At 41.3% G+C, this 11,803-nt stretch overlaps 1 protein-coding gene across 1 annotated transcript in view; it reads right to left on the bottom strand.

Annotated features, from left to right (window-relative positions):
• Nucleotides 1-2,291: 2,291 nt before the first annotated feature.
• Nucleotides 2,292-11,803, bottom strand: part of AFF3 (AF4/FMR2 family member 3) — a 273,293-nt gene continuing 263,781 nt past the window's right edge. Inside the window, exons 19-23 of the mRNA XM_041468410.1 lie at nt 10,493-10,564; nt 7,996-8,089; nt 4,188-4,237; nt 3,843-4,057; nt 2,292-2,413 (exon numbers count right to left, since the gene is read on the bottom strand). Coding sequence (XP_041324344.1) covers nt 2,292-2,413; nt 3,843-4,057; nt 4,188-4,237; nt 7,996-8,089; nt 10,493-10,564 — 553 coding nt within the window. The remainder of the gene's footprint in view (nt 2,414-3,842; nt 4,058-4,187; nt 4,238-7,995; nt 8,090-10,492; nt 10,565-11,803) is intronic.

The raw sequence follows: 11,803 nt of genomic DNA, 5'->3' as shown, positions 1-11,803 counted from the left end.
TCTCAACATTAAATATTAGAAAGGGCTCCCAAACCCCCAAACTTATCTGATCATAGGCACCATCAAAGAAAACAGAAGCTAATCTAGCTGGAGTTTCACTTTCCTAATCTGAGGAGAAATCCTGCAGTACCTGTGGATGGCATTGAAGCAGCTGACAGAATCCGTTGCTACTAGTTTAGCAAATCCTGACAGACTTCCTTCCACAGCCGGAGATCAGGCAAGTGATAAACAGAAAGGCACCGATCGAGTTCTCCACGATACTTGTGACGAAACAAATTGTGTTCCTTCTGGGGTGGGTGACAGCCAGGGCTAAGGGTGACAGCAGGACTCAGAGGTCACGTATTTTGTAATTTAAAGGCAAGTACATGTTCTCTCCTAAAGCCAGCCACATTGTAACACTCAAGTCCATGCTAAAAGGTGGCCACAGCCACAGGCATTCTCCTGGGGGGAAGTATCTGAGCACCGACGGGCACATAAATATTGGCCCAGGATGGCTTGGGGCTGAGCAGTTCCTTGGTGGCTGCTTCAGAGAACACAGTGAATGCTGAGTCTGAGCAATAGCTGGAGTTATGGTGAGCAGCCTAGGCAGAAAAACACAGCTATGTGGGGCTCAGTGTGCTCAAAAGCTCACTCTTTACCATGGGGTACATGGAGTCTGTGCTACCAAAGACATTTGACTGAGAAATTGTGCCATATTGTTTGGTATCTTTTCTTCAAAATGCAGCTCTTCAAAAATGGGGGATGGAATAATAAAGGCAGCAAGTACCAATTAATCAACCATTTGTATCAGTGGCTACTTCTACTTGTATCTTCTATTGAAAGTCTTTTGTACTCTCAATTTCTTAATATATAAGCAAATTAGATTAGAAAATAACAGTAAAAGAGTTCAACTAATGCCTCAGACAAGAACAGTCAATTGAAAGTCACTAAAGGCAGCAAATCTGATTGCAAAAGAAAATATTTCCAATATAGGAAAAAAAACCCTAAATATGTGAAAACCACTGAAAATGAACAAAAATGCACTGAGTGCAAGCAGAGTTGATATGAACTGGCCTTGACCTCATCTGACCCAAATTAAACTCCAATTATTGTGGGATTAATTCTCTGGCATGAAAAACACAGCCTGTCAACGGGAACTGAAAACATCCCATAAATCAAGAAACGTTAAAGCCTAGTTGAGGATTATGCATGAAGAGTGAGAGGATTATGATAGGAAACAGTTCTTAGCCTGATGAGCAGCAAACTCAGCTTCCCAGATAAAGGAAATTGCATGTAATGCTCCCATACAGCCTGGAAGAAAATGTTGCAAGCTTCTGCTAGATGAAAAAGATATGAAAGTCAAAATCTGCAGGATGAAGCCTTCCCATGCAAAGCCAACAACTGTTATAAATATCTGTCTCTCTGTGTGTGCAGCTGAAATTAACACATTTTCCTTCCTAAGTGGATTACTGTTTGCCATATTTTTCCTTATCTATTTACTGTCAGTAACAGAATGCAATTTTCCACCATCTTTTTTAAGTTCTTCCTACCAGCATATCTGTTTTCAGGCCTTCCTTTTGCTTGATACTGTAGGTTGCACTGTTGGTGAGGAGCTGAACGAGACGTAAAGTTATTTAAAAAGATAGGAGATAAAGAAATGCATGCAATTTGTTGAAACTTATTGCACTTGATGGAATGCTGTCTTTCTCCAACTTAATGTGGAATACACACCTCCTGTCTCCAGTGCTCCAGTGGAGAAGTAGCAGGGAGATGGCACATTAATATGGGAACTTCTGTGACGTGTCCATGCTCGCAGTAAAAATTCTCCATGTCTATGATTTGCCCTCTTTCATTCCAGTTCAGGAAAGCCCTTGTGTATGTGCTTAAGCTCTGCTGAAGTCATCGGGATTTCAGTACAAGCTTAAAGTTAAGAATCTATTGTGAGCTTTCCTGAATAGGGATCTGTGCTTATTGCACTTGGTTCAATCAACCCATAAGATTTTGGTTTCTGAGTTTTTCAGTACAAGAATAGAAAGAGTACATTTGTGCATTAAGATCAGTTCTTTATAGTATTTCTAGTGTATGAAAATGTTTGGAGAGTGATAGAGAACAATTCATTCTGAAGAGACATCATTGTATATTGTACCTCTGCGCATGTACATGTCTACACTCAGAAGAATTTTGCTCAATATTGAAGAAATATTCACCTTTGTTTGGATCAATGCTGTAGCTGACTATTTCTGTAGCACAGTGTCCAGAATAACTGAATTATCCATGAAAGGGATACTGTCCATGTGAATGGCACACAGTCATTATGACAAGTGAGCGCTATTCCGCACCCAGTGAAGTCCTTGTTGGGTGTACTGGACTAAATGCTCCATACTGCTGTGCAAGGTGATAGGTCCCATCAATGCATCCAAGTCGTTAAAAAAATCTGCAGGGACAAAAAAATTGCAGGGATTCAGCATCAGAAGAGTGAATCTTTATTTGCTACTTGTCACCCTTTAACAGATTTTATTCTCTTGCAAATTGAGTCAGGCTGAACATTCCATGGGAATGAAAGTTTAGTGCTGGCAAGATTAATTTTAAAGCCCCGTGGTTCATGATGTTACAGGCTGATGCACAACAATTTTCTTTTTAACGAACAAAGCAGTGAGTCCTTCAGCTTTGCTTTTCATTAATTTCCATTGAGTTTTGATAAAGCAAACAGACTCTAGGCAAGATTTATTCTGAGGCTGAGGACAAGTAGATCAAAAAGACCACACACAAGTGTCCAATGACACATTTGTGATATGCTAGATATTTAAGCTACCATGACAGAGAAATAGATGCCTGTACAACATGGCTGACTCAGCCTAAAGAGTAATTTTGCTAAATAGCCAGTCAGGACTTAGAATCACAGAATGGTTTGGGTTGGAAGGGACCTTTAAAGATCAGCCAGTTCCAACCCCTGTGCCCTGGATAGGGACAATTCAGTTGTCTACTCAGAGGCATGTAGGGGCAATTTTAGATGCTCTCAGGGAGTTGATACGTACAGCCTGGACTGGCAGATCTAACACAGGATGTGCAGGAGAGTTCTGGAGTGGCAGTTTAGGTAAGGATACCTCAGTAAATTGTATCCCTGTCTCCCTGTTTAGTACACCCTGAAAGGTGTGCTGTGTAGTACATACCTTTCAGGGTGTACGAAACAGCACTCTGAACTGCTGTTTGTATTGAACAAAGCTCCATCAACTGCAATGGGAGACGAGCCCCCTAACTCATATCTACGTACCTTCACTTAGGTGCCCTTCTCACATGGATGTCAAGAAAAGAGGGTTGTTCTCCTGCACACAAATTAGCCTGAAAACTAAGGAATATTTCACCATCAAGTCAGATGCTGAAGCATTTGCTTGTGGAAACCAGTTCGCCTGAGAGAAGTCTGCGGCAGGCACCTTGTTTCATCTGTGTCTGCTATGGATGGGGGAAGGTTAGGGGCTGTTCATTCCTTCTGCAGAAAGGAGATGTGCTCCTGCTTTTTGATGTGGTCTGGCTAAACACATCCCATGCAGCTCCATGACTTTGGGGGCAGGAAGCTGTCTTACCTGCCACAAACCTTCCTCTCTAGAATGCACAGATGGCAGGAAGTGCTACGCACAGCCAAGTCTGTGACCTGTCTGTCACAAGTGCTGGCTCAGCTCTTCTGAGCAAGACAGCTATCAAAATTGCCTTTTTTGCCTGTTTTGGAACAAACTAGGAGCAGACTGAAGAAGGAAATAATCTCTGCAGTCCTACTTTGCAGACAGGTTTTATATCAAAATAGTTATTTTCCTGATCCAAATCATGTGACGGTCTTCTAGAATAGTCCATTGCCTTGCCTCGCTCACCTCTGTTTTCCTTGGCCAGGTTGTCAGCCATCTCCCAGTAGTCATAGCTGTGCAGGATGCTGTTGGTGATGCTGACGTGGTTGGCGGCCATCTGATGAATGCGCTGCGGGATGCTGATGATAGGAGATGGGGAAGGGGCCCCCGTGCTCCCCTGGGATCCTACAGAACTGACTGGAGAAGGGCTAGGGGACATAGGTGATGGAGTTCCTGTGCTCCTAGAAACCAGGGTTAATACAGTTATTTAAAAAGTGTTGGGATTAAAAACACAAGAGTATCAGAACATACCACAGGTAAAAATATACGATTTCTAACTGCCAATCTGATATAAGATTCTGTGCAACTTACTTTCCACTGGCACCCCAAGGAGACGGGTTCTGAGCAGCTTTTGATGAATTCTGGAAAGGAAAGAGCAATTCACAATGTATATAATTTATTTGATACTGCAAAATGAAAACATTAAAAGAGTATAAAAGTACAGAAATGTAAAGAAAGTGATGCAATTGTATCTCATGAAGTAATAAACCCAGTCAGCCTAGTTTGATGTTATGATGAAGCAGTTCTACAGAACAGACTTGAAACATAGCCTTTTCAACACCCTGGCATAGGGACTGATTAGAAAAACATTAGGTGAAATGGAAACTTTTAACAGAAATCCTAGGAATTCAGAAAAAAAAAAAAAAAAGTGCTGCAGGACTCTTTGTAAAGTTTAGGCTGGAATTTCTTGTGATGAAGAAAATCAGAAAGATTTCCTCCCACTCTCCTGCCCCTAATGACAATGTCATTCCCTTAGGACTTGCAAGACTGTGCAAATCTGCTCAGCCTGGCATCCACAGGGATGTGAATCTGAGGATCTGCAGCTCAGGTGGGTGTTTTAATCACCAAGCTCAAAAATCTTGCTCATGATTGCTCCTTGTGGAGCTGTTCCCCTTGGTCCAAACATGGCAGCATTCACAAGGTCAGAGAGACTGCCCATGTAGATTGGTGGTTTTCATAGCCGAAGAATTCCCCAGAGAACCCCAGAAGGGGCCATTTGATCATTTACTGTGGTCTCTTGTACACCTGGAGTCACTAAGACTCTCTCTGGTATACTGTACTTAGGCTAAAGACTTTCATTGCTTGAGGAGAGACTATCTTGTGCAAGCACTGTTTTTACAGAGCAGGAGAAATTCAGGTGTCAGCAGTAATGGAGACTGGATAAATGATTTTATAATTTAAAAATTATTTTAATAGTTAAAATTCTAGGAGCTGGACGGAATTCAGTCACTGGTTCCTGACCATTTGACCTGGGGAAAAATTCCACCCCTCTCCCAAGTGACTAATTTAGTCCTAGGGCTGTGAGAAAGAAGTCTAAGAAACCAAGCTTTTCTAGTCCATCCCATCCTCGGTCTCACATTCAGCAATGGCCAGCCTGATTCTTCAGAGGAAAGTAACCTCCTTGTGCTCTCCCCTGAAGCTGAACCTGCAAGTAACTGTGTGCTGGAGAACAGCCCTCTCCTCTTGACATCCATGTGAGAGCAAAGTCCTGCAGCTTGAGATCTGTTTATGGATACTGTTTTAAATGCAAGGCTGTAGGATTTGTAAACTGCAGGAGTTACAAGCAGTACCAGCAGTACAAAACCTCTTGGTCTCTCACGGCTTAGGAAGGAAAATGGTAAACGAGGGGCATTAGATGTTCATGGATTTCAAGGCCAGCAGTAATCCTGCAGTGCACACAATCTGCAATGTCTGTTTTTCACCAATCATGGCACTTCTAAAAGAAACTAAATTACTTTAAAAATTTATCTTACTTTATTCCTTCTAGAAAGGATAGATAGCCATATAGAAATTCTTAGGCACTATTTATCCTCCTTGTTCTTCTGTGTCCTGTTCTATGTTTAGCAGGCCTCACAATTAGGAAAAAAAAATGCTGTTTTACAGTTTCAAGATTGAATCTTCCTAACTTCAGTGCTATCTTTTGGATTTTTTTTTGGTCCAAAGCCAGCAAAACTGCATGCAATCTGAAAATTATCAGCTCTGTTTCCATGTACACAATAATCTCGTAACCCATTCAGCACTAAACTGGACACATCCCCTAAGCCTCTCTTTAAAAAACTTTTTTTCTCAGTTTTAATGTGTCTTCTGAACTGCCTCTTGGGTTTCTACATCTTTTATGTGCATCCCAGCACTGGCTATATTTTATCAGTGATCATGCCAGTGTTTTGTGTACCCTGTCATTCTTCCTGCATTTTGGCACTGGGTCTTCTATGTCCCAGGTACGTGATATGAAAAATAAGCTTTGGAGTGTCCCACAAGGGGTTCTTCCTTCAGAGGGTTTTTTTTTTTTCTACTGAGTGCCTGTTGTTTACTTACAGAGCTGGAAGCAGGAAAATTTGAAAATTGGAGTCAAGGATATTTCCACTGTAAATGTAACCAACCTCTGCCTTACTGTACAACTTCCCACACACCTTTTTTTCTCATGTTTTAGGTATATTGGTTCAGTTTCCTCTCAGTTCTGCACCAGAAGGGTGGGGGAAAGGATTCTAAAGAGTATAATGTTGTAAGGGATCTTTTATCCCACTTTCCCTACTGCAACCCATTCTCCTGGTTTCTTTATTCTCTCATATGTGACTGGCCCCTGAATATCTTGGCCTTCTTTCTAATTCTCTGCTGCATTTTTTTTACAGAATGGAAATAAATCACCTAAAGGAGATTTAAATAGTATTTTTTTATTTTCTAAAAGACAAGTATGTCCAATTTTCCCTGCAAATGTGTGATTAAAAATCCTTCTCTGATTGATAATATATGAGGAAGTTCTTAATGCAGTCAGCATTTCATATCACTTGGTTTTGAAAGCTTTTAGATACCAAATATGAAAGGAGTGGAGAGCTGACTTGTTCTCCACTGAAAATTATAGCAAATGGATGGTTTTTTCCATTTGTGCTTTTAAAGGTGAGAATATTTTCTAATGTGAAGCTATGCTATCATGGTGTCAGCAGGAACTCTGCAAAGAAACAAACTCTTCTTAGCTATAGTAGCGTGTAAGTCCATTTTATATTTGCTGTGAAACAGTCTCTGTCTGCTAGCAGGAGAAATTTTATATGGTTGAGAGCTGTTCTTAATACAGCTATTCTCTGAACTGGTCAAGAAAAATGAAGTACTTCAACAGGCACATATTTCTTTCTCCTGAAATCAAGTAATTGTTAGAGAAACATAACGTGTTGAATTATATACTAAATTTTTGAAGCAATTACATTGGCTTCAATTTCCATTTGACAATAACAGATCTGTCAATTCCCTTCCCTATCTTCATGTGTTCAGAATTTGGTCATAAGCATTCGTGCTTGTATTTGAATTTTTTTATTAACAAAATGTCGAAGGATAGATGTTTTTCATTTCAAGGTTCTTCTGTCCACAAAAAACCCCAACAGATGAGCCCTGTGTTCAAAGACAAATGGCTACTCACGTCCTGCAAAGCAGTTTATCTTAAAACACTGGTATGGTCAATCTTTTTTTTAAATTTAGGAAGATAAGGCTAATTTTTGTGTTTGTACATCACATGCTGGATGGATTGACTGCAAGAAGTTTCACTTTGTCAGAAATGAAAAATGGAAGCAGTAACAGGTGAAGCAAAGCAGAAGGGGGAAGCCAAGAATGCCATGTCAAGTACATGGCAGGTGGTCTGTCTGCCCTCTGATGCTTCTGTACAGCTCCTGCTGAACTCAGTGTGGGCTCTCTGACAGTTCCCTGGGTAAGATGTCCCACTGCACTGTCCCACCTACTTATGCTGCTGACTGGAAGGCCTGCATCTGAGCACTGATCTAGATCAAGATCTTCAATGCATGGGAAATGTAAACCCAAAGGGGATTCTTAGAGCAAAATCTGCAAAACCTATTCATAACAGAGCTGGATAGCACTAGACAATGAACCAAGAATAATCCAAAATTGCCTGTTATTTATCATCCTTTGTGAAGGGTCACAGTGTGTATTTTTTAAAGAGGGACCCTTGTGAAAATAACTGAACTAACTAGAGCTCAGATGTTGCCATGAGAATCTATGGTAAAACATCACTGACTTCACAGGGGAAAATCTAATCCCAGCACAGCTACTGCTCTAGTAAGATGCTGTATCTCCTGTAAAGACACATTGATCTACAAACATGCCATGAAAAATGCACCTTGAAATACTCAATAAGCGCTTTTGAATACTTGACCGCGTGGTCTCTCTTGAGTCGGAACATCCTCCAGTACAGAAGGGCCAGGCAGCGGTAACTGGAATATAAGGGAGAGCAGAAAGTAAAGGGGGACTCCTGAACAGAAATCCCACTGAATATCTTAAATCCTCAAACTAATACAGAGTGCAAGGCTGACAGCACCTTGCTTACAGTTTTTATCACCATTTGTTGTCAGTATTTCACACTTTGCCATGGATTCATGAGCAGAGCTAGGTACTACAGCCAGGGCACGTCATGCTGAAAAATGCTACCAGTGAGGTACTAAACAAACCATACTCAGAAGGGTCTGGGCTCCCAGGCCTTCATTCTGGCTTGAAGTCTGCACACGTGATCAAAAGCCTCTTCCATGAAAAGAGAAAACAGACCTCCTGGAACTCAACATACACTTTTTTTTTTTTTTTTTTTTTTTTTTTTTTTTTTGTATTTTTACTTGCAAATGCATAAACAGCTTTTTGAGATAGCTTATCTTGGGACTTTATTGCAATAGCCTGGATATACTGAACTTGAGTTACAGTGGATGTATTTTGTATACACCCAGTAGTCTCTTCCAGCAGCTGGAGATGGCTGGGATAAAGAGAAACCTGGCATAGATTTCAGTGGCCAAGAAAACCAGAACAGAGATTGTGTTGGAGCTTGGAGGCTAATCCCAGGCCACTTGCCTAATTTGGTCCCCAGAGGAAATCAGCAGTGGGTTGAAATATGCTGTACTGGTACTGTGCCTGTGTTCCTTGTTAGTCTGCAGAGTGCCACACACCTTTAAAGCTACATAATTAAACGAGAGTATTGGCTATTGACTATAGTTTTGTACCACAACAGTCAGTATTCAGGACACATACACTTTGCTAGTGGCTTTAGGTATACCAGTCTATTTTCCAAATTGAGAATTACCACCACCTCTTCCCAGCAAGGTTTTTGTATTGAAAAAGTGTGAAAACTGGGGCATATGTGGAACTGCCCCACAGTAATGCTGCTTTCAAAGCAGAATTTCTGTGTATTTTGCTTTTCCTTGTTTTTAAAAGCAGTATTTAGTCTTGGAGCCAGTCCGGAGCACTAGAAGGTGCCTTGAGTCTGGAAGCGCAGAGTGCTCCCCATCTCCCCGCGCCCAAGGGCTGCCCACACCTCAGCGGACTCCTCCAAACCGCAAATTGTCCCTGAAAAACCCAGTCCCAGGCAGGGCAGCGGAGGCAGCCTGGCTGCTGTCCGGACGCGGCGGTGCAATCCCGGCCGTGGCCGCTGGAGGACAGTGTCTCCCCAGGAGAAGCGTCCGGGAGCGGGCGGGCTGGCAGCCTGCCCGGCGGGCGCCGGGAGCAGCCGCGGGATGCGGCGGCCGCGCAGCCACACCATCACTCTCCCTCTGTCACCTTCACAGGTACAGCACATATGCAAATGGTGTCAGCTCATCTGCTGGCTGGCAGACGGTGAGTTAAGATTGCCATTCATCGCCCAGAGAAGGCTCCGTCTGCTTTCCCTCGCGCTGACCTTTCTCCTGCTGGAACAGATGCAGCGGCTCCCTGAATTTGGATGTGCTTCCGCACGCACCGAAGCACTCCGGCAGTTCTCAGCAAGCCTTTGTAATATAGCTTTATATGTCCTTTTTAAACCGTTCTTTAGTCATTTTCCCACCTAAGCATTTTTAAAGCAATCGCCACTAATGCATTCTGTGGGCCTCCCGACGGAACAGAAAACCAGTGACAGAGAAAGGGCATTAAAAAAAAAAAAAAAAGCATCTCTGAATATTTTGTTCCTTTTTATAAAAATGATTAATTAGGGCTCCTTCTTTATGGAGGCTAAAGATGCATTTAATTTGGATTTTTAACAGATGGTTAATAGATGTTAAAAACACACTTGCTGATTGTAAATGTCCACTTACTGAGACTCAGTAACCATGTAATAGGTATTTTATGTATTAACTACAATGATATTAAATTAAAAATTGATTTAAATAACATTATAGTATTTTACTAGCAATCAGAAACTGTCCTATAGAATCTAAGGTGCTTACATATATGTTTAGAAATCTCAATTCAATAGGTAATTCAAGAGGCTTAATTATCCCCATCACCATACTGCCCTTCATATAATATAAATAAAATTTATGATTATTGAGCCTAAAATGTCAGCCACAAAAGAACTTACCGAGCTGTTGGTACAGAAGTACATCACTCATAAAAACAACAAACCATCAGGCATTTAAAAATTAATTACACTGACGTACCATAGCCAACCTGTCACAATCAATAAATAAGTAAGAATTGCTTATTTACAGAGACAGAATGCAGACTTGGTACAGTGATACAAGAGCTGGACCTTCCCAGAGAAGAAAGCATTCCCTTAATTTCAATAGAGAACATAATTCTATCTGGCTACATCCAACATCTGATTTTCAAGAACTGGCTCACTGCAGAAAAGAAGCCTTTTGAGGAAAGCTTGATCTACTAACCATAATGCTGCCAGCTGTTTGTCTTCTGGCGTGGCGTTGGGGCCTGAGTGGGTTTTTAGTCTCACTGCATACCTTAAGCAAGAAGAAAAAAGCCAACGTGAGTTAACTGAGACAGCTTTTTATTACTGATCAGAGAGCTATGCTGGCCAATGTCGTTTGATCTGCCCCTTTATACATATTTGTTCAAGTTACCAGCCATACATGTGTTTTTCCTGGTTGTGTTTCAGAGCTGTTTTGCCATTAGCAGTGCATCCCTGCACTCTTTAAACAGCCGTGAACCCCCTTGATATCCATCAGTCCAGAGGGGAGCCTAGCTGGCAAGGTGACACTGTCCTACCAAAATGACCTCTGCTGCTGCGGAGACCCAGTTACACAGAGTTCATGCAGAAAGGGGTTTGGAGCTTTTGAAGGCAGACAGCCTGCCTGGAAGCTGGTGCTGACCTCACCCTGCCAGTTCTCAGTGTGTCTACCCAGATTTGCTCCTCCGAGCACAGCACGGCAGAGGGGGAACATGTGGCTCAGAGCTATTTTTGCTCACATGACATTACATTCAAACTCTATAAATATTAAAGATCCACAGAGGTAGCACTGGTGTTTCAAGAGTGTATGTGCTATGCAAACACAAATTGGTTTCTGGAAATCTCAGCTTCCAGCTGAATACCTGAACAACAGACAAGGTTAGAACAACACACAGCGCTTCTGGGCTCACTTCCAGAAAAATACCTGTTCCCCATAATTAGCTGCTTGTGATTTTTTCTTACCTTTGCTTTCAAACTCTAATTCTGATATCTGTGCAAAGATTCAGTATGAACATTTTGCTTCTACAGGCATACCTAGCAAACCACTTATTTTTCTGAGTTGCAGTGAGATCAACAGCAATTCACATTACAAAACGACCACAGCTATACACATTATTGAAAGCTATGCATCTGCAAGCAAAATTAATTTCCAGAGTTAGGACCATATATTTACTACCATGAGAAAAGACAGGGCGGACAAAGAAAAAGCTTTCTGCCTTAAAAATTTTTTATTTTTGGGGAAAAAAAAAAAAAAAAAAAAAAAAAAAAAAAAAAAAAAAAAAAAGAAGGGAGGAATTACAGAGATGGAGGAAAAAAAGAAGGAAAAAATTGCAGAGATGGAATGTACTATTCTCTTACAGAAAAAAAAGTATTTTGTTCAATGACCTTCTAGTTAGAAAGCTGGCCTCAATCCACTGAAATGCATGAGAAGACAGCCCTAAGTGGAATAAAATGCCAGTGGAATTATTAATATGCGAGAAAATTTTCACATCAACACTAAGTCCAAAAGAAT

This window comes from Pyrgilauda ruficollis, unplaced genomic scaffold (assembly GCF_017590135.1).
Source record: "Pyrgilauda ruficollis isolate IOZ18807 unplaced genomic scaffold, ASM1759013v1 scaffold22, whole genome shotgun sequence".
NCBI lineage: Eukaryota > Metazoa > Chordata > Aves > Passeriformes > Passeridae > Pyrgilauda > Pyrgilauda ruficollis.
This window is presented reverse-complemented; position numbering and strand designations above follow the sequence as displayed.